The sequence below is a fragment of the Gekko japonicus genome, unplaced genomic scaffold, assembly GCF_001447785.1.
Source record: "Gekko japonicus isolate JY-2015 unplaced genomic scaffold, Gekko_japonicus_V1.1 scaffold1051, whole genome shotgun sequence".
NCBI lineage: Eukaryota > Metazoa > Chordata > Lepidosauria > Squamata > Gekkonidae > Gekko > Gekko japonicus.
Window position 1 is genome coordinate 266375 of NW_015160868.1, and position 22598 is coordinate 288972.

Genomic DNA, 22598 nt, shown 5'->3' on the forward strand with positions numbered 1-22598 from the left:
GCGGCTAGCAGAATGTAGTCTTCAGGATTCGAGCTGGGCTGTGGCCAGTCAGAGCATCAGCTGCAAACTGGCCCATATGTATGTATGTGGAGTCAAGTCACAACCTACTTATATTAACACCAGTGAGGGGCCTTTAGGGCAAGTGAGACGCAGAGCTACCATTACCTTCCTCTGCAGAGTCTTCCTTGGTGGTCTCCCTTTAAAGTACCGATCCCAGCAAGGGGCTTTCAAGGCAAGGGAGAAGCAGAGGTGGTTTGCCATTGCCGCCACCATTTTGTTGTAGTGGTTAAGTGCGTGGACTCTAATCTGGGAGAACCGGGTTTGATTCCTCACTCCTCCACTTGCACCTGCTGATGTGACCTTGGGTCAGTCACAAGCTCTGGCACAGCTATCCTTGAAAAAGAGCAGTTTGTGTCAGAGTTCTCTCAGCCCCACCTACCTCACAGGGTGTCTGTTGTGGGGAGGGGAAGGGAAAGGAGTTTGTAAGCCGCTCTGAGACTCCAAGTGAAGGGCGGGGTATAAATCCAATCTCCTCCTCCTCTTCCTCCTCCTCTGTAGAGCCTTCCCTGGTGGTCCCCCGTCCAAGTACTGACCCTGCTTAGCTTCTGAGATCTGAAGAGATAGTGTCATGCCATGCCATACCATACTGGGGAACGGTCATCAGAATAAAGGGGAGATGAAACATTTTTTGACCAGCCATCTTGCTGAAAGAACATAAACTCGTTTTTTGCTTTCATGCGCCTCTAAAGGCAAATAAGTCACTGAAGGACTTTGTCACTCGGGTCTCGAACTGCTGAACTTGCCTGCTCTTGGCAGTCATCTTCTGAGGGTCTACTCTCCGCGATGGCCATGGATGGGGCCTATTCTGTAGCGCTGCTCCATTTATTGAGTTTCCCACGTGGTGCCCCCCCCCCCCCGGCATCAAATGCAAAAACATTTTTTAAAATTTATTTTCAAAGGCAATGGATGACCATTCTTCTTGTTTGTACTCCCTTATTAAGTCTCTCCCTTTCTGCATTTGTCAGCTCTGTGAGCCGCCTGGAGGGATGCTTTGTAAATGGAAAGACAAAATGGGGTATTTTTGTCAAATAAATAGAAAGGTGAGGGGGCAGGCACAGTATCAGACCGTGAGTCCTAAATTGGGATGTTGAGGGTGTAAGGCAAAGATTCAACCTATCTTTCTCTAAGGGAATTTGGACAAAAGATAAGCCTTCAGAAAAGTGGGTCAAACCTACAAGAACAATGTGAGCACCGATCGGCGTGAACTGCTGCTAAAATTCCTTCACAATCAGACCTTGTTCTTACAACTAGGCAACTCAAGGGCTCCAGCTTTCTGTCTCTCCCTGTTTTGGGTTAAATTGTCCCACCTTTGTCTTGCCTCACCTGCCCCTGTCCTGTTCAGCCTTATTCCCAAGTTCTCAGAAATCTCCCATTCGTACTCGTAAAAGCAAGACCCTTCTCAACATGTAATAGCTAAGTCAAGTTACGTTTACAAACCACCAGAGCACTATTTCATAATAAAGGACTAAATAATCACTGGATGTGGAATGGTATGGTGTAGCCTGATCTCAACAGATCTTGGAAGCCAAGCAGGGTTGGTACTTTGATGGGAGACCAACCAAGGACAACTCTTCTCAAGAAGGCAATGAGAAACCACCTCCGCCTGTCACCTGCCTTGCAAGTCCCTTACTGGGGTTGTCACAAGTCAGTTGTGATTTGATGACGTATACATACACATATATAAGGAGCTGCGGTGGCTCAAGTGGTTAAGACACTGAACTGCAGGCTGGAAGGCCGGCAGTTCAGCAGTTCGAGACCCGAGTGCCACATGACGGAGTGAGCTCCCGTCTCTGGTTCCAGCTCCTGCCAACCTAGCAGTTCGAAAACAAGAAATTGCAAGTACATAAATAGGTACTGCTTCAGTGGGAAGGTTACAGCATTCTGTGTGCCCTGGCGTCTGGTCATGCTAGCCACATGACCATGGAAACGTCTTCGGACAGCACCGGCTCTTCGGCTTGGAAACGGAGATGAGCACCGCAACCCTAGAGTCGGATTCGACTGGCTTTCAAGGGAAACCTTTACCTTTACTTACATACACATATAAATAATCATGCTGATTCTATTCTGTATTTTATAACTTTTATGGTAATGTATTGTATTATATGTGCAATGGCCGTGCAATGGCCATTGGCCATATGCAATAAATTAAGCGATATAAATAATCTCAGTAATTTTTTTGGGCAAGGACTGCATGATTTAAGGATAGCATCCCATCCTTTACAACTTTCACAGGGCCTTCTTTATGACACCCCCCCCCCAACACTAAGGAGCTATCCAACTATCAAACTAGTGCCGATCCTTCATTTTGGGGCAAGGTGTTCTAGACATTCTTGGATAATGAAGATGATGTAGACCTATTTTGATGTGGCTTTTGACCCAGTTATGGGAATGGAACTGCCTTCATCACCCAAATGGATGACCTCTGCTAGGAGACAGACCGGGGGAATATGAACCTGGACCCCATAGTGGCTTCAAACTGCTTATGGTCCTTCTGAATTTTGGGGGGAATTTTTTTGGGAAGTTCTAGTGTTTGGATGGTCATTTCAACAAAGTAAGACAATTCTACACCTTTCTCCAATGTGGAATTTATGCCCTGGGGTTCTTAGACAGGGCTCTGTTTTATGTACTTTTGAAAATATATATGAAGCTGCTGCGAGAGAACATCTGGAGATCTGAGATTAAACTAGTTAGGCTGATGACAGCCAATCTTATTTCTTGTTTTCAGGTGATGCCGACAAGACAAGGAATATCCCAGACAGGTACCTCCCATCAATAGTGGTATGGACAGAAACTAATAAACTGAATCCAGGTAACACAAGGGAACCATTTGTGGGTTGTTTGGGGTGACTATTGAGGCTGCATTCAAGTTCTTCTGGATGGGATTGCACGCCACCTTAAAGATACTGGGATGGATTCAGATAATGAGATGGGATTCAAGGCTACTCTCTGCAAGACAGATCTGCCTTGCATCTCCTTTCTGGAGCCAGGCAAAGATGCCTTTTGTTTTCCTGAGCACTCAGTTGACATTTTGAGGGATTTCAACCGTACTGATTCCAACCTGCTGTCTGCTTTGTGCTGTGTTGTATTATATTTCATTCTTGACTGTAGCTCTGTTCTCGGGCCCGTTTCTGGATGGGTTTTATTGATCTCACTGTTCCATATTTCTCTTGGTAAACCCACCTTGTATAACACACACACACACACTTAAAGGCAACCCAGAATAAAATTGATTAAATAAATAAATAAATAAGAATAAACTTTATGGGGCAGCCAGAACTGATTAGGGCTGGCCAGGGCTTTTTTTGTAGAAAAAGCCCAGCAGGAACTCATTAGCATAATAGGCCACACCCATCAGCAGAAACGTATTAGCATATTAGGCCACAGCCCTGACAGCACAGCTCATTAGCATATTAGGCCACACACCCATGTTACCAGAAGTGTGGTCATCCAGCCACGCCCACCTTTTGCTTCTTATTCTGTTGACCTTGTTTGTGGTCAAAACCCAGGGCTTTTTTTGTAGCAGGAACTCCTTTGCATGTTAGGCCACACACCCCTAATGCAGCCAATTCTACTGCGTTCCTGCTGTTGGGTGTAGCCTATTATGCTAATGAGTTCCTGCTGGGCGTGGCCAACCTGGGAGCCAGCCGGAACTCCGTTCCTGTGCGTTCCTGCCAAAAAATAGCCCAAGGAACTGAGGACTCATTAACGTCTTGTGCAAAGAATTATATCTTTTTCTAATTCCAGTTTTGGGTGATGGTGGTGGGGAGAGATAGCCATGATAGTCTACTGTAGCCAAAGTAACAAATGGATTCATTGCATCAGCACCTTCTGGGAGCCAGAACCCTCTTCTGAAATTTGACCAAGTGGGCTTCGGTTCACAAAACTTTACACCACAATATATTTAAGGTGTTGCAAGTCTATCTTTCTAATGGTTGAATGAGTGAACACACCCACACAAACATACACTCACACCAAAAACCTAAACAGAAGCACATTCCTCAGTGGTATTCCAAGAACATATCTTGGAATTATTTTAGTATTTGATTTTTAACAGATGTATTTTTGTGTGCTGTCGTCTTCTCTTTGCGCGCACACACACACACTGTTTCTGCAATGATGGGGGGGGGGGGAAGCAAAGAAAGCAAAAGCTCTTGTTATCTTTCCAGGAACTCTGTTGGGCTCTGTTTGGAGAGACAGCATCTCCATGTCTTCCAAGAAAGAGACATTGAGCTGGATCCTCTAGATCAATTCTTGCCAGCAAAGATGCTTGACACAACCACTAAGGCGAGGGGCCATTCTACTTGGGTCGCTGGAGGGAGCCACGGCCAGAAAAACAGATGTGCAGGAACCTACCCGTAACAGGTATTCATTTAGCTGCTAAATGAATTTCCCTGAAGAAGACTTGCAAGATACACTAGGATTTTTTAAAAAACTAAACCACTATTTCATCCTATTGGCTTTAAACCAAATCTTTCTAGTTTGTTACAGCATATGATGCTCTGCAGTAGAAACAGGGCCACCTGGAAACGCTGGCTTGCACTCTTCAAAGGATGCGGTACATCTCAATTAATTAAGACCCTGAGATCTTAATTTACAGAAAGCGATTATGACAGTTCTCACTAAACTGCTATTAGCGCAAGGGGGGAAAAATGCACACAGACGATCTATAACCAAGACAAAAAAAGATGTAAACACACCTAGAGGAAAACGAGACCCACCATGAAATAAATTGGTTTTGCTAAGATTTGCCTTGTGGGCACATTTGAAGAGAACTTGAGAGCCGACAAGAGTTTTAAAAAATATATTGTGATAATTGAAAGCTATGTTATTACTCAAAGTGATCAAGTGCAGAGGTGGAGGGATGAGAACAACTGTTAATTTTTTTCCCCTAGACTTCGCCAAAGCAAATGCAAATTTCCCGTTCTGATGTCTATTTCGAGGCCCTGTAACAAGGCTTTTAATCAATGTATTATACATCAAATTGATAATGTTAAACTTCTGATTATTCAAATGTTATGAAATATTCATAAAGAACTGTCCAAAGTTTTACATTTTCCTGATTCTACCCCCCCTTTCTCCTCACTTCCATTAATTATCATGCCTGGAAGCTTTTTGAACAAAAAAAAAAAACACCAGCCGTCAACTTGACTCAACCTGACAAGCTAGCAAAGGCCAATTACGTTGGTGCTCTCTGGCACTTTGATGTAGCGGGAACGAAAAGAGATAGGGGCAAATTGTGCAGCACATTATGTTAATGACATGATTTAATCCAGCCGCTAAACTTTATGTAGCCTGTTAAAAAAGATGCTAACACTAATTACGCCACTTTGGAAAGGGAAAAGAAGGGGACAAGCCTTTCCTACAGACAAGGCAAAGCTCATAAATGTTGTAAATGCAATGAAACAAAATGAAGCAATCTATGATTAATTATACATAACAGACATGAAGGGGGGGGGGAAGAGGAGGGGAAAAGATAAAAAGAACAGCAAGTTGCACAGCTAAAAACTCTGGGCAAAGAAAAGAAATAAAAAGGAAATCTACTGAAGATTCCTTTTAACTAAGAAGCAACCCTGTATGTCCCAACTTCCAAAAAAAACCCCAGAAGTAACACGAATCTTAAATGGCTAGAACAATTCGGTGTGCAGCGGCCAGGTCTGCGGGATAATTAGCGAGGAAAACCTTCAAATGAAATCGGAAGCTGGGTTTATGGTGATCTGGATAGCTGCGGGGATATTTATCGTGCCGATAAAAGAAAGAAAGCTGGACTCTGAACAAAGGCTCGGCTTCGTTTTTCTCCCGAAAGCTGGTGCGGTTGTGGTCTCACGTGGAGAGATTCCGATTTCAGCTGCGCCAGCGCCAATCCCTACTGAAACGAATGGGGTGGATAGAAGAACCAACTTCCTGGTATTGCAAGCGGCTAGGAGATTGGCTGCGTTGGTGGCAGCAGCTGAAGGGGAGGGGCCGTAACTCGGCAAGCAAAATGCGGGTAAGCTCGGGGAGACTTGGGGTTAAAAGGAAAGAACAAAGAAGAAGAAGAAGAAGAAGAAGAGAAGAGACTGGATTTATACCCCACCGTTCACTACCCAAAGGAGTCTCAGAGCGGTTTACAAACTCCTTTCCCTCCCTCTCCCCACAACAGACACCTTGTGAGGTAGGTGGGGCTGAGAGAGCTCTTGACAGAAACTGCTCTTTTTTCAAGAACTGCTCTTATCAGAACTATGGCTTGCCCAAGGTCATCCAGCAGCTGCGAGTGGAGGAGTGGGGAATCAAACCTGGTTCTCCCAGATTAGAGTCCGCGCACTTCACCACTATACCAAACTGGCTCTCAAAGCGAGCCTCAGATCACAGGGTTGTGATCTGATGCTGTGAGACCCTATTTTTGGTGGGTGCAGACAGGACTGACTGGCCCAGCAGTTGGACGAAGTAAAAAGCTGATATTAACATATCCTTTAAATATATTAGTCTTTGGAACACGTCCATCCTGAACACTGCAGGGACTATAGGATCGGGGCTATTGACACGGAAGAAACCCCCATTTTAAAATCGGCTGCTTTTTTTTAACGGCACCCTGCTGTGCATGCGTTTGATAGATCCAACCTTTGGAGGCAACCAAATGGTCTGGATCTAGTTAAATGGGCATTGCTTCCAAACAGAAACTGAGTTGATACGTCAGTGGGTGCTGCAAAGTCACAACCGACTTATGGCGACCCCAGTGAGGAGCTTTCAAGACCAGTGGTGGTCTTGTATCCATATACCGACCCAACATAGCTTCTGAGGTCTGACAAGATTGGGCTATACCATGATGCCTTCCTTCCCCTGAGCTAAGAGTAGTTAAGCCAAAGAATAATTAACACGTGAAATTCACTGACGCAGAAGAAGAAGAACAAGAAGAGATTGGATTTATACCCCGCCCTTCACTACCCAAAGGAGTCTCAGAGCGACTTACAAATTCCTTTCCCTTCCCCGCCCCACAACAGACACCCTGTGAGATAGGTGGGGCTGAGAGAGCTCTGACAGAAACTGCTCTTTTTCAAGGACAGCTCTTACCAGAACTATGGCCTGCCCAAGGTCATCCAGCAGGTGCAAGTGGAGGAGTGGGGAATCAAACCCGGTTCCCCCAGATTAGAGTCCGTGCACCTAACCACTACGCCAAATTGGCTACACCAAACTGGCTACACCAAACTGGCAGGAAGTGATGGTCGTGGTGGATGCAAGCATAGACAGTTTCAAGAGGGGACTGGATGAACATATGGGGCAGAGGTCCATCAGTGGCTCTTAGCTGCAAGGTACAGAGGAAACACTATCACTGGGGCAGTGATGCTCTGTATTCTTGGTGCTTGGGGGGCAACAGAGGGATGGCTTCTGGAGTTCTGGCCCTGCTGCTGGACCTCCTGATGGCACCTGGGTTTTGGCCGCTGTATGACACAAGAGTATTGAACTGGATGTGCCACTGGCCTGATCCAACAGGGCTTCTCCCATATTCTTAAATCTTAATGATTTCGAACAAAGAGTTGAAGCACATTTTTTAATCCAGGCACTAAAACTAATGAGACTTGGAAAAGTTAACTTTGGTTCATCAATTTGAAGCAATCCCCTTGAAGTCAAGGGGACTTACTGTTGTGTAATAGCCTCAGTCCATCCCTTGACTGAATGCATATGGGCTCTGAGGAGCTTCAGGGAATGTCCGGCCTTCCCCTCTTCACAACAACATGAAATTGCACATGACTGGCTTGGCCATGCCATTCAAGTGAATGGGGCAGCCACGGGTCACACAGAACCCATCAAACAACTGCTATGGAGCTCTGGATCGTGCCCTTTGGGTGGTTGTTTTCTCCTCCACCTCTCTGCTCAGTTGCTACACTTCCTAGCAAGCCTGAGCAGGGAAGAAAGACAGAAATAAAAGACTTTCCTACACCCGCTTTTTCAAGGCCGCAGATATTTCAAGGCATCTTAAATCATTTCAGCTATAATGGAGTGCAACAATACTTGAGATTTGTGGGCCCAGCTGCATTTTTGCAGGGCTCATTGGCAATGAGTAATTTTCCTATTTGGCTCACATTGTTACAGCTTTAAAAGGATCTGATGGCACTAAAAATGCAGTTAATCATAATACAGTTCCACCTATTAAAATAATCCCTCTTTCTCTCTCTCTCTGGCTCAGGCTGGTGGCAGCATTTCAAATTCCTCGTGAGGAATGACGAATAGACAAGCGGCCAATCGAGCACGAAACATTGCCTCATGCGAGCCGGCCGCATTCTGCAACACTGCAGGACCGTTGCTTTCTTTCCCAGTGCCCGAACGCAGATGAGGCTGGTATGGATTGCTGTTGTCTGCACACTGAGGATGGGTTTTGAACTAGGAAACAACAGGGCCAAATAAGCTCACACCCAGTTCCCTACTCCCAAAACGATTTTAAAGTATATGCTGGCTTCCTGTTTTCAAAGTACGATGCACATATTTATCGAGTTTCTTTATAGCCGGGGTTGCTAGCTTCTGGGTAGCACCTGGAGATCCCCTGCTATCTCCTGGAGATGATTCAGATCAGGGCTTTTTTTGTAGAAAAAGCCCAGCAGGAGCTCATTAGCATAATAGGCCACACCCAACAGCTGAAACTCATTAGCATATTAGGTCACACCTTAACAAAACAGCTCATTAGCATATTAGGCCACACCCCATGCCTTCCCTTGGCTTGCCCAGGAACCCCACGGCTGCAGGGAGCCCAGGCAAGCCAGCCCTTGGACAGGCCGGGGAAGGCATGAAAGAGGCATTTAAATGCCTCCCTGATCCTTCCAGGGCCCCCCCGGCACGCCCGCCTCAGAGTCACCGGGGGGTCACTCTCCAGGCCTCCCCTCTGTAGCCACGCACGCAGAGGTTTTGGCTGTAGTGGGCGTGGCCAACTCTGAAGCCAGCAGGAACTCCGTTCCTGTGCGTTCCTGCCCAAAAATAGCCCTGATCCAGATCAGTTCCCCCGGAGAAAATGGCCACTTTGGAAGGTGGACTCTATGGCATTGCATTCTGATGAGATCCCTCCCCTCCCCAAACCCCACTCTCCACAGGCTACACCCCTAAAAGCTCCAGGTATTTTCCAACCCGGAGCTGGCAACCCTGTTTATAGCCCCCCTTTCTCATCAAAACTACTATTTGAAGTCAGACATGCCCTTCTTTCTCTCACTCTCACAGTTTTGTCCTGCTCTTCCTTCCAGGAGCTCAAGGCAGCATACATGGTGCCCCCCCCCCCCCAATTTATCCTCAAAACAACCCTATGAGGTAGGTTAGTCTGACAGAAAAGAGACTGACCCCAAATCAATGGGTCAGCTTTGTAGCCAAGTGGGGATTTGAACCCTGATCTTGCTTGGCTGCTAGGCTGACATTCGTGCAACTGTATCACATTGGTTCTCTTCTTGTTTAATGGGTGTGTGTGCATGTGTGTGCAAGGAAGGAATGAATCACATTTGAGAATTCCTTAGGTGGAAGAGCTTAATTCCCCCACACCACCCCAAAATACTCACCTGCTTGAGACTCAGGGATTCTATACTTGGAACAACACACTCATCACTGTCTGTTGCGGATTCAACGGCATCTGTTCCCTGTGTGTCATCTTGATCTGAATAATTTAGAATAGGGGGGGAAAATAACAACACTTTTTTTGGCACTTCATATATCATATTTTATGACGGTTAGGGGCGTGGACTCTAATCTGGGAGAACCGGGTTTCATTCCTCACTCCTCCACATGCAGCTGCTGGCATGACCTTGGATCAGTCACAAGTTCTCTCAGAGCTGTTCTCTCAAGAGCAATTCTCTCAGAGCTCTCTCAGCCTCACCTACCTCACAGGGTGTCTGTTGTGGGGAGGGGAAGGGAAAGGAGATTGTGAGCCGCTCTGAGACTCCTTTGGGTAGTGAAGGGCAGGGTATAAATCCAATGTCTTCTCCTTCTTTTACCTCACAGGGTGCCTGTTGTGGGGAGGGGAAGGGAAAGGAGACTGTAAGCCGCTTTGAGACTCCTTTGGGTAGTGAAGGGTGGGGTATAAATCCCCCCCCCTCCTCCTCTTCTTTTCCTCATTGTACTGTCTTCTAACTTTGTTATTGACATCTATGTTTACTGGCACTTATATATTCTGTGAGCCACCCTGAACCTGCCTCGCTGAGGAGGACGGGATACAAATGAATTAATTAATTAAATAATAATAAATAATCCAGATTTATTACAGTATTTATTGTTTCATACCGTTCCTACTAAATTCTTGCTAAATTTTGGCATCTGCTTTGAGTCTCTGTGAAAAAGGCGGACTATAAATAAAGGTGATAAGCAATATGGTTAAAAACACACAGTGAGCGATAAGCCCGTTCGAAATGGTAAAAAAAAATAACATAACGATTTGGAAAGCTGTGGAAGAGTTAACAGCACGACAGAGTCGAGTTCACCGCGTAGCGCAAAAGTTAATGAAGACAGTTTAAAGGGGCAATATAACATTTATTTTCCTTGCAGACCGAGATGCTGGCCAATCAATGATTGTTAAATGGCCTGCAGAATCACTCGATTCCTCTTTAGGCCTTGCTTCACTTGCTTCGGCAGTTGAGGAGGCAGAGTGTTAAACAAATCCCTTCATGTTAATGCATTAATTTGGGAGGGAAGGCAGCATGGTTATAGATTAATCTCATCAGATCTCGGAAGCTAAGCAGGATCGGTACTTGGATGGGAGACCACCAAGGAAGGCTCTGCAGAGGAACGCCACGGCAACCCACCTCTGCTTCCCACTTGCCTTGAAAGCCCCTTGCTGGGGTCACCATAAATCAGCTGCGACTTAACAGCATGTATGTAAGGATGCGGAGGGTGACTTGGATGACCACCAAAGAAGGTTCTGCAGAGGAAAGCCATGGTAAACCACCTCTTCTTCTCAGTCGCCTTGAAAAGCCCCTTGCTGGGGTCACTGTAAGTTGGTTGCAACTTGATGGCACACATATGAATTTAAACAAAAATGACGAAGGTTTTGTGCAGGTTCCTAAAGCACACTGAACGGCATGTGTTGACTTTACTGAGACTCGGAAGGCATTTGGACTGCATAGGTTCAGTGCTTCTTCTCCATGTTGGTTCACTGAGCCAACAGAGACGGACACACGTCACATAATCCGTGCATCTGCCTCCTGTAGGGATGACTGAAGTGCCCCAATAACACGAGAGCAGCAACTGGTTTTTTCTACAGATTTCATGGCAGATTGAACCAGCAAGTCGTAATCGTGAAGACTGGCTTATTTTGCATAGTTGTGAAATATGATTGTCTTTTGTGTATTTTACACACTGTAAGCCACTTTGGAATCTATGTTGCCTGGAGAAAGGGTGCGTTAAAAGTGTCCGAAACAAATGAAATAAAAACGAATTTATTTCACAGATCCACTGCCCAAAGTGGGGGGAACAGTGGACAATGCGCTTTGCAGTAGCTGCACTGAGAATGCATCCTTGAGTACAGGTCAATCTATTATCCTTTGAATCAAGGGGAGAATGCCGGTCTCACGGGAACGTGTACACACGTGTTATATAGCTTGGGCTGAGCTGCACTGGAAACCGCTGTGTCTGTTGCAATATGAAAACTAACTCCGGCGGATTCTCCACATGCAAGTCATCACTTGCTGTCGCGGGGCATCAGACAATGAACATACACATGGGGAGGGAAACAAGGCACACTTGCCAGAAGACGTCTACACCGGGCAGTGACGGCGTGTGCAATTAAATGAATATATGCAGGGGTCGTTTCGTAGAAAAAGAGCTAGGGGAACTCATTAGCATAACTCATTAGCATATGCCACGCCCCCTGACATCACCGGAAGTGTGTCGTGAGGCCACACCCCCTGATATCACCGGAAGTGTGTCATAAGGCCACACCCCCTGCCATCACCGGAAGTGTGTCATAAGGCCACACCCACCACTCAGTTAGTCTTAGTCTTAAAGGTTAGTCTTAAAGGTGCTATTTGTTAGTCTTAAAGGTGCTATTTGAACTCTTGGACTATTTTGCAGCAACAGACTAACACAGCTACCTCGGGGAAACTTCTGGATGGGGCTGGGAGTCCTTGCGGAAGCCACGTGGAGTGGCCTCGGACAGGCAGAGGGGGAGGACGCCAACTTACCCTCCTGCTTCTTCCTCCTTCTGCAACAGAATGATGCTGGAAGCAGGGGGCGGCCGAAAGAAGGGGGCGGGGCTTCGCCGTGTGCCCCGCCCCCCGCACCTCACCTGGGGGAACGGCGATCCCCCGCGATCCCCCCGAATCGACCTCTGAATATATGTTGTCTTCCCTATCCCCTACAAACATTGTTAGTCCCTTGTCTATATTGAGTAACTGTACATCGCTTTGAGCCCACTGGGGAAAGCGATTAATAAATGGAAAGTATTATTATTAGTACTTGGGGGTCAGGGGGCCACAAGGGCCTTGGCTGCAAGTACATTACCATGCATATGTGTGTGTATGTATAAATTTCATGACTCATAAGATCATATGCAGGATAAAACTGGGGGTGGGGGGAGGAATGGGACAGGACACACATCACAAGCGCACATCAGGTTTGGAGAAACGATGCTTGATCCCCTGTCCGAGTCTGACCCGGATGGGCCAGGCTAGGCCGATCTCTTCAGATCTAGGAAGCTAAGCAGGGTCAGCCATGGTTAATTCTTGGTTGGGAGACCACCAAGGAAGTTCAGGGTTGGTACACATGGGCCGACAATGGCAAACTGCCTCTGAACGTCTCTTGCTTTGACCTGGATGGCCCAGGCCAGCCCGAACTTGTCAGATCTCGGAAACTAAGTATGGTCGGCCCCGGTTGGTAGTTGGATTGGGAGACCACCAAGGAAGTCCAGAGTATGCAGAGGAAGGCAATGGCAAACTAGGTCTGAATATCTCTTGCCTTGGAAACCCTATGGGTTCGCCATAAGTTGCCTGAGACTTGGCAGAACTTTCCACCGCCCCCTGTCTGGATTGTCGGCTGGCCTACATTTTCCTTCAAAGGTCTCTAGCTGAATTGCCTTTATGCCGGTGCTGTGACAGCGCTACAGCAGAGAATGTGAATGCAGCCTCTAAGTGCATCAAATTTGAATACAGTCCCCGACAGGCAACGAGGCTTAATGAGACACAGCTGATAGCAATTTATGCTTTTGGCTGTATTAATGGGATCCAGAAACCACCATTTTCACTGCAACACCCTCGTTCTTTCCAGGGCAGCTGTTGTGGGCGTTGTCCTCATGGTGGGTATGCTGTCAGCATATCGCTATCCCCTTCCATCCATTTCGATGGAGCTCGAATGTTCCACAAACTAAAAATTCGTCAGTTCACACGAACCCCATTCAGTTCAAGGGGACTTGGATTGGGGGGGGGGGTTCTTCTGTCCTTGGTGAAAGTTTTCTCAACTCGCTTCCTGGGTACTGAATGTATAATAAAGCGAGGCAATGTGACCTGGGAGTTTGCATTCTTTGTACAGAGCTGCCTCGAACCCTCTTTCATCCTGTGCACTGATACGTCATGCTAGCCTCATATTGTCTGAGACTCTCTCTCTCTCTCTTTCTCTCTCTCTGTTTGACATTACGGGTGGCTGTTATCTGCAGACAAAAGCAGCAGACGCTTTTAAAATATTCTTCTGAAGGAGGAGATCTCTAGTCTTCTGAAGAGGGAATATAAAGACATTTTAAAACAGAAGCCAGTTTCCTTTAATATTTTATGAAACCAGGTTTGAGATGGAGGCTTCCCCCCCCCCTTCCTTTGTCAATTATTATGAAGTTGCATGTTAGACCAAAGAGTAATGCTCATCGGCCCCACTTGGAGAGACTGAAATGAAGGCCTTCTGCTGAGACCATCTCGGCTGTCAACAACGCATGCTTAAAAAAGAGGCGAGAGAGAGAGAGATGCAGTTTGGTAAGCAAAAAAATTACCTCCCGGTTCCAGTTCCTCGGTGATTTCTGTTTCTTCTCCGGAAGTAGCTGAGCTCTGGTCGGCGAACTGTCCTTCGGAGAGCTGAGAAAGATCCTCGCTTTCCTCTTGAATGTCTGCCACCGTTTTGCCTGCTCTGCCATCCGCTTGTGGTTCGGAGACACCCTGGGATAAGATGGGGAGGACAGAAATGCTCACAGATGTGCACATTGACAGGCTTCCGTGGCCACTGTTTAAATTTCGTTCTGTGTATCAATAGGAGTTTAAGCTAACAGAACCTTTAATCAATCAATCAATAAACCTTTAATAGCATATGTAGCGTTAAATTCAGAAACAGAAGATGACACAGTCAACTAAAAACCTGAAATAATGATAAAATCATGAAACAGAGTTTCCCAAAATTTTCACTCTTATCACATTGACTAAAAAATTAGCCACTGCCACTGTAATCTCTGCTGTTGTATCATTCAATAGAATTTGACAATTTTCTTTCATTAGAAAGGTGATATTTCCATGCAACCAAGAGTTTAACCATTTTTCCCTAGCAGATACATGCAACGAACAGTCTAGCAGTATGTGATCAATTGAATCTAGAGAGCTTGAACCACAGTCACATCTCCGTTCGTACTTAGGAATATTATGAAACCTACCATACAGTAGTTTTGATGGGAAGGCATTTACTCGAGCAAGGGAAAAAACTCTTCGATGGCTAGAACTATCCAAATTATACAGATACTGGGGAATACATCCCACATCATTCTTAAGATTTAATGAAGCTGAAGAGCAGACAGGGGGATGAAAGGGCTGCAGTTTTTGAAACTCAATATCTAAAAGCCTCTGTTTGATTGTATTAAAAATATACACTTCAGAGGAGAAAGCTAACTCCTCCAAGGAGAGGCCCAAAGAAGTTATTTTGGATTGAATATTCAAGTCCCAAGAAGTACTATGAATTTCCTTTAACAGAAAGGACAAAAGCGAACCATCTTCAATGTTAAAATACAATTTAAGCCAGTAACGGACCGTTAACACCCATGTCTTGGTTTCAATCAAATTAAGTCCTAATTCAGAGCACAATGCATGGTAAGAAACACAGTTTGGGAACAGAACCTTTAAGACCTGTAACTCTAAGGTGCAGTTCTGACACCACTCAACAGCTGAGATGCAGAGGTCTTTTATCAAAGGAGTTTGAAAGCAACGTGAGCTTCCCTTCACGAACCTTGCGGTGCGGGGTTCTACCTTGTGAATTTAAATGCACGTAGGTTTCACGCCCCAGCATTTTGCATTAGGAATGCAACTTCCGACTTGGACTGCAGCCCACGGCAGAAGCGCTAGGCACGTTGAATCCGTGCACTCTAATCGATCTTGGCACCGCACTCTCGGTTCTTTAATATATAACATGACACGTCTTGTAAACCTGTATAAAGCCATTCACGAAAGCATTCAATTTGCAATGTCTAGCACTTCCCCCATGAACTTCTCAGCTGCTTAGGCACCGAACAAGCTGGACTTGACTACTGCCGGGTGGAGTGGAGCGGATGGGAACTAGTGAGTCTCCGCAACAAAGGACAATGTGCTTGATCTCTTTAGAAGACTAGGCAGACTTAGTGGAAGACAAGTCTGCCAGGGGCTATTAGCCATGATGGCTATTTGAAACCTCCTGGTTCAATATCGGTGCCCTTCTGAACTCTGGTGTAGTGGTTAAGTGTCCGGGAGAACTGGGTTTGATTCCCTGCTCCTCCACTTACAGCTGCTGGATGACCTTGGGCAAGCCATAGTTCTGTCAGAGCTGTTCTCTCAAGGGAAGTTCTCTCAGAGCTCTCTCAGCCCCACCTACCTCACAGGGTGTCTGTTGTGGGGAGGGAAGGGAAAGGCATTTGTAAGCCACTCAGACTCTGAGTGAAGGGTGGGGTATAAATCCAACTTCTTCTTCTTGGGGCAATGGCAGGGAGAAACCTACATGCCCTGCTTGCCGGCTGTGAGAAACAGGATGCTGGAGTAGATGGACCTTCGGCCTGATCCAACAGAGCTCTTTTTCTGGTTTCCTAATGTGTTCTCAGTCTGCCAGAAATTTCGGGAAAGTAAGGACTTACCCCAGTGGTAACTCCTTGCCAACTATGATAGGCTGTTGGGTCCACTAAGGCTGCTTGCTAAAAAAGCTGGGAGCCTACAGACTCTCTAGATGAAGGCCTGCCTAATCTAAATGTGACATTAGTGGGACAGAAGAACATATTGGTGTGACTTTGAAGTTTGCATGCATTCAGAACAGGCTTCCTCGGGAGGCGATGGGTTCTCCTCCTTTGGAGGTTTTTAAGCAGAGGATAGGTGGCCCTCCGATAGCAGTGCTGATTCTACGACTCACGATTAATTTAGGCAGATGGGAAAGGCAGGAAGGTATGAGCCAGTTTTTGGCTCGTGTGGTCCTTTTTTATATGCCCAGAGTAATGCTCATTGCCACTTTGGGGCCAGGAAAGGAATTTTCCTCCAGGTCAGATTGGCTCAGGGATCCTGGAGGGTTTTGTCTTCCCCTGGGCATAGAGCAGGGGTCACTGGGGGAAGTGAGAGGGAGGTAGCTGTGGATTTCTTGCACTGTGCAAGGGGTTGGACTAGATGACCCCTGAGATCCCGTCCAGCTCCATGTTTCTATATTTCATGTAAACTGAGTCACTAGGTATCCAGTCTTGCTATGCAAGCAAAGTCAGCATGCAAGTACTGTGTTCACCTGGGCTATGGCTCTCTTTTGGGCTAAAAATTCACAGGTGGCGGCCGAGGGCCCAGTTTAATGAGACGTTCGCAGCAGGCAAAAGTCATGATGCTTTGAGTGCCTCAAATGAAGTTATCAGATCATTGCTGCATAAACAGCTCGGTAACCGTCAATTACATCTTTACCCGACTCTCGCTCAGAGGAGCTGAGGGGTGCCTTACGCCAGTCTTCCCAATTTAACCTCACGGCAACCCTATGAAGAAGGTTGCGAGACAGTGAGTGGTCCAAGGTCTCCAGTGAGCATCACGGCCAAGCGGGGATTTGAACTCGTGATTTCCGAGTCCAGCGTTCTAATCGATACGCCACACCGATGGAGCGAATCGTCTGGAAGGCCACCTAATGTACGCTCCCTCCGGAGTCATAAAATAATTGTTTCTGACGGTATCATCAGCTATTCATAAGCCGCACAAATTAAAACCAGCATTTCCGTGCCAGAGTTTAATAAGCTGATCAGACGCGCGATCACGCCATCGACCCCACGGCTAAAGAGAATACAGAGTCTAAATTGGCTCATGACTTGGTGAAATCCAAGTGGCTTCATACCTGCGGAATGTCTGGAACAATGAGCTTTTCATCTTCAGTCCTCTGCCCGATCTCTTTGTTTTCCTTCTCAGGGACGGAGCTCTAAAAGTTATTGGGATCAAACACAGAAGCGGTTGCTTACTTGTGGGTCACTCAACCACTGTCACTGCGTCACAGGCAAACTGTTTAATATGGCTTACCAGGCGCTTTATTTTCTGGATGGAATTATGCATGACCTCAACGTGGGCTATGTGGACACCTACACTTCAGTGGGCTTTGGCCTCTACAGGTACTAATTCTCAGGGGTCATTTCCTGCGGGAGCTCACAGGAGCGGAGCTCCGGCAGTAAGGAGCCCAGGGGGCGGGCACATGCAACAAGCCCCGCCCCCTGCTCCCAGCAGCCCTCAGTCAGGCCATGAGGAGCAAGAAGCAGCCAGGTAACTTGCAGAGCCACCCCCGGCCCGCCTTCAGGTACAAGCTCTCCCTCCTCTGCGAGGGCAGATCTGTGTGTTCCCCCCCACACCCAATAGCTAGTAATCCAAAACAGTCCAGTGGAGCCTGAGCGGTGGGTGTTGCCTTCTGACACACTTCCGGTGATGTCAGGGGGTGTGGCATACGGAAATGTTATGCTAATTAGTTATGCTAATGAGCTCCTGCACCTCTTTTTCTACGAAATGACCCCTGCTAATTCTTAATTGAAACAGTCCTGATTCTATTTCGCATTTAATCTGTGTTTTTTCCAAAGTGGAACAGAACATGATCTTGATCCTCTGTAATGGGTGAATTCATCAAAGTCAAACAGAAAGATCATTGCCCTGACCTGGATAGCCATGGGCCATTCTGCTCACATATGAACACACATGAAGCTGCTTTATACTGAATCAGACCCTTGGTCCATCAAAGTCAGTACTGTCTACTCAGACTGGCAGAAGCTCTAGAACAGGGGTGTCAAATGTGCGGCCCCGGGGCCGGTTCAGGCCCCTGGATGGCTTCCATCAGGCCCACAGTGGAACTGGCTGTCTCCTGCTTCCAGTTTTGCTGCTGCATCATAGCTTGATTCACCAGACTCTCTTAATCACTCAGCCATTTCATGTTTTAAAAACTGGGTCTTAGACTCAGAACTCTGAACATGATATTCCTGTGGTGAATGTCAATAAATCAAAAGTAGGTTTGCAGCTTACAGAGCTAATGTTTTAAGCATGTTTTTATTTTAAGTAAAAAAACACAAAAACCTTTGTGTTTGCGTCCTTTATAAAGTTTATATCTCCGCTGCCTGGCATTACATTTTATGACACGCATGGCCCGGCCCAACAAGGTCTCATTTATGTGAGATTCGGCCCTCATAACAAATGAGTTCGACACCCCTGCTCTAGAAGGTTTCTCAGGCTGAGGTCTTTCACATCACCTGCTACCTGACCCTTGAACTTGAGGTGCCGGGGATTGAGCCTGGGACCTTCTGCGTGCCAAGCTGATGTTCTACCTCTGAACCACAGCCCCTCCTCTAAATGGGACAAAATGAAGAGTCCCCCACTGAAAAATCTACTATGAAGACTATTGGCTGGGAGGGTAGTCACTGCCCCTCTTGACAACTCATAATTCCTGTGGAAATTTTTAACGATGGCCAAGGGATTGCATAGTCATTAGACAGAAATGTTGGAACTGTAAGACTTGACTGTATCATTAGGCCATTAGGGAAGCTGAATTCAATGCACACAAGAAGAGTGAAAAAGGGTCTTCCAACTCACCGAATCCAGCAGCGTGTCCACGTCTACAAAAGACACTTTCTTCTCCGCCAGAGCTGGCCGCTGTCTTGGCTTAGGCTGTGGCCTCTAAGAAACCAATGACAGGCTTCCATCAAAACTAGTAAGGTTGCCTGGTTTGTAAGCTGACGATGCCAACTCGCAATATTTATTTTATATATGGAGTTTACCCCCCATTGCTCACCTAGATCTCCTCCAGCTCAGAAAACTAATCAGGCCTTGGAATATGTATCTCCAAAAGCTTCTGGGCCCAGTCCAGGAAACATCTGGAACATCATTTTTTTTCCCAGGCATTCTGTGACAATGGTAAGGATGCTGGCAGAGTGTGTGTTACCTATGGGACACGTATATCGTTTCAAATGCTTCCCACTCAATAGCATAGGCAGGAAAGAATTTGAGGCTGACAGATCCCAGGCTTTGGAGTATCATTCCGGTGTTCACAGCCTGAGGTTTCCGCTGCTGGAACGATTCCCTGATCTCCCTTCCAAGCTGCTCACAACTGGGTTAGCAACTTTTGAAAAGGGGGAGTAATGGGGGAGCATATGGGGCATGGGGGTTAGGTTTGGTGGAGTGGTGAAGTGCACGGACTCTAATCTGGGAGAACCGGGATTGATTCCCCACTCCTCCACATGCAGCTGCTGGATGACTTTCGGCAAGCCATAGTTCTGATAAGAGCTGTTCTTGAAAAAGAGCCGTTTCTGTCGGAGCTCTCTCAGCCCCGCCTACCTCACAGGGTGTCTGTTGTGGAGTGGTGAAGTGCACGGACTCTAATCTGGGAGAACCGGGATTGATTCCCCACTCCTCCACATGCAGCTGCTGGATGACTTTCGGCAAGCCATAGTTCTGATAAGAGCTGTTCTTGAAAAAGAGCCGTTTCTGTCGGAGCTCTCTCAGCCCCGCCTACCTCACAGGGTGTCTGTTGTGGGAAGGGAAAGGAGTTTGTAAGCCGCTCTGAGACGCCACGTGAAGGGTGGGGTAGAAATCCAACCACCACCACCACCACCACCACCACCACCACCACCACCACCACCACCATCACCTCCTCCTCTTTTTCTTGCTCCTGATGACATCATCAAGCTCAGACCAGTGATCTATTTATTTAGAGAATTATACTCTGCTTTCCCCTTCCCCCCCCCATGGGGCTCCAAAGCAGCTTACATCATTCTCCCTTCTTGTATTCTGTCTTCACAACGATGACTCTGTAAGGCAGAGTAGGCTGAGAGGGTGTGACTGGCCCAGCATGGTAGAGTGGGGCTTTGAGCCTGGGTCTCCCAAGAGCCCAATCCAACGCTCTAAACACTATGAACGATTTGAAATGAGCCCGAGTACACTTGCTTATTCATTCATTTATAGATTAGATTTTTAAATCGCTCGATCCCCGAGCACGCAGGGCTCTAAGCGAGGAACAACAACAGCAAAAACATAATTTTAAAATATTCCAAGAGTTAAATAAACTATTTTTTTTTAAATCATGAATCGTATTATTCAGATGTTGCTAATACATTAAATTCCAAACTGTGTCTCCGCCTTGTAAAAGGGCAGGGTGGGAGCACAGTTTGAAAGGGGGGAGGAGGAGGAGGAGGAGGAGGAGGAGGAGGAGGGAGTGCCCGTCAAGTTGGTGCCCATCGCTGTCCTCAGCCAGAGGCCCGGCGGAACATCTCTGCCTTGCAAGCCCTGTGGAACTGCATAAGGTCCTGCAGGGCGCAGATGTCATGTGGCAGAGAGTTCCACCAGGGAGGAGCCGGGGCTGAAGGAGCCCTGGCCCTGGTCGAGGACAGCCGGATGTCTTTTGGGCCGGGGATCACCAATAAGTTGTTCCCAGCAGAGCGTGATGCTCTTCGGGGGGACATACTGGAGGAGGCGGTCCTGATGGTACACTGGTCCCAGACCGCTTGAGACCTTGAAGGTCAGTATGAAAACTATGAACCTGACCCAGTACTCCACTGGAAACTGGTCCACCTCGCTGACACAGCACAGGCTGAAGATGTGCTGTCCGTGACGTTCCCATCAGGACGCGCACCGCTGCGTTCCGGATCAGTTGGAGTTTCCGGATCGGTCTCAAGGGCAGGCCAGCGTAAAACGAGTTGCGGTAGTCTGATCTGGAGGTGACCGTTGCATGGATTACTGTGGCTAGGTCAGGGTGAGACAGGTAAGGGGCCAGCCGCTGCGCTTGGTGGACATGGTAAAACGCCAGCTTGGCAATGTTCGTGATCTGGACCTCCGCAGGTAAGGAAGCATCCAAGACCCAAACTCCTGACGATCTGCGCCGGTGTCAGCAGCACACCGTCAAGGGTGGGAAGTTGGGCCCCCAGTCCTGAACCCCCCCCCCAGCCACAGAACCGCTGTCTTTTCCAGATTCAGTTTCAGTCAGCTCCTTTGAGATAAGACAGTTCCAGAACTGGGGGCGTGAGGGAACTTGCCCATTAATAGGCAGGGGTCATTTCCTGCGGGAGCACACAGGAGCGGAGCTCCGGCAGTAAAGAGCCCAGGGGGCGGGCACATGCAACAAGCCCCGCCCCCTGCTCCCAGCAGCCCTGGGCCATGAGGAGCAAGAAGCAGCCAGGTAAGCTGCGGTGGGTGTTGCCTTCTGACACACTTCCGGTGATGTCAGGGGGTGTGGCATATGCAAATAAGTTATCCTAATGAGTTATGCTAATGAGCTCCTGTACCTCTTTTTCTACAAAATGACCTGTTAATAGGTAAAATATTTTTCAGAATCACATGGTTTTTAAGGATGACAGGTTGCATCCTACTGTCTTTCCCACTAAATCTTCCAGTTTCCTTCACTGTAACCCTGTTCCCATGTGGCTCTTGTCCACGGGGGCCCTGCACTCCCCAGTATGGCATCTTCAGTGGCCAAACGGAGTACCCTCCTCTGTCTTTCGGCCGTGGAAAAGCTGGTAGAATACAGCCCTATTTTATGCTCTACGTTGGCCTTTTTACAAAAGAGAGGAGGGGGAATGGGACTCTAATAAAACTGAAGAGCATGGCGGGAGAGAATAGGACGCCATTTGACCTAGAGAAATGGATAGTCGTATAGTAGAAATATTTAGACAGTATACCGTTGCTGGTGGAGAGAAAGAAGGGGCCAGGACTGGAGGTTCTCCCTGGCCCTTCACTGGCTTCTCATTCCGGATATAATTCGTCAAATCCACCGCCATGACTGAACTGGTGGGAGGGAGGTAAGCGTATTTCCACTTTAGTTCCACGCTAATGGTGCCGGTGGAATGGCCCTCGTAATCTGTTAGTTCAAAGATACCTGGAAGGAAAACACCAAGCCAATATATCAGTTTGTCCCCTTATCAGAGGGCAGAAGACCGGACTCAAGGACCACCTGAAGGAGCCACCAAAGGCCTGAGAGAACCCAGCTGCGGTCATGGCGTTTTTGGGAGCATTTTGTGATGCAGTACGGTGGGGGCAAGAAAGTCCTATCTCCACTGAAGGAAATACTTATTTACACAGTGGATTGATTAAAATGTGGAATTAGCAGCCATAGGACGAAGAAGAAGAAGAAGAAGAAGAAGAAGAAGAAGAAGAAGAAGAAGAAGAAGAAGAAGAAGAAGAAGAAGAAGAAGAAGAAGAAGA

General features: G+C 47.2%; 1 protein-coding gene across 1 annotated transcript in view; it reads right to left on the reverse strand.

Annotated features, from left to right (window-relative positions):
- Nucleotides 1-22598, reverse strand: part of RPGRIP1L (RPGRIP1-like) — a 136609-nt gene that overhangs the window by 38432 nt on the left and 75579 nt on the right. Inside the window, exons 18-22 of the mRNA XM_015422281.1 lie at nt 22076-22272; nt 18995-19082; nt 15060-15086; nt 13973-14101; nt 9570-9664 (exon numbers count right to left, since the gene is read on the reverse strand). Coding sequence (XP_015277767.1) covers nt 9570-9664; nt 13973-14101; nt 15060-15086; nt 18995-19082; nt 22076-22272 — 536 coding nt within the window. The remainder of the gene's footprint in view (nt 1-9569; nt 9665-13972; nt 14102-15059; nt 15087-18994; nt 19083-22075; nt 22273-22598) is intronic.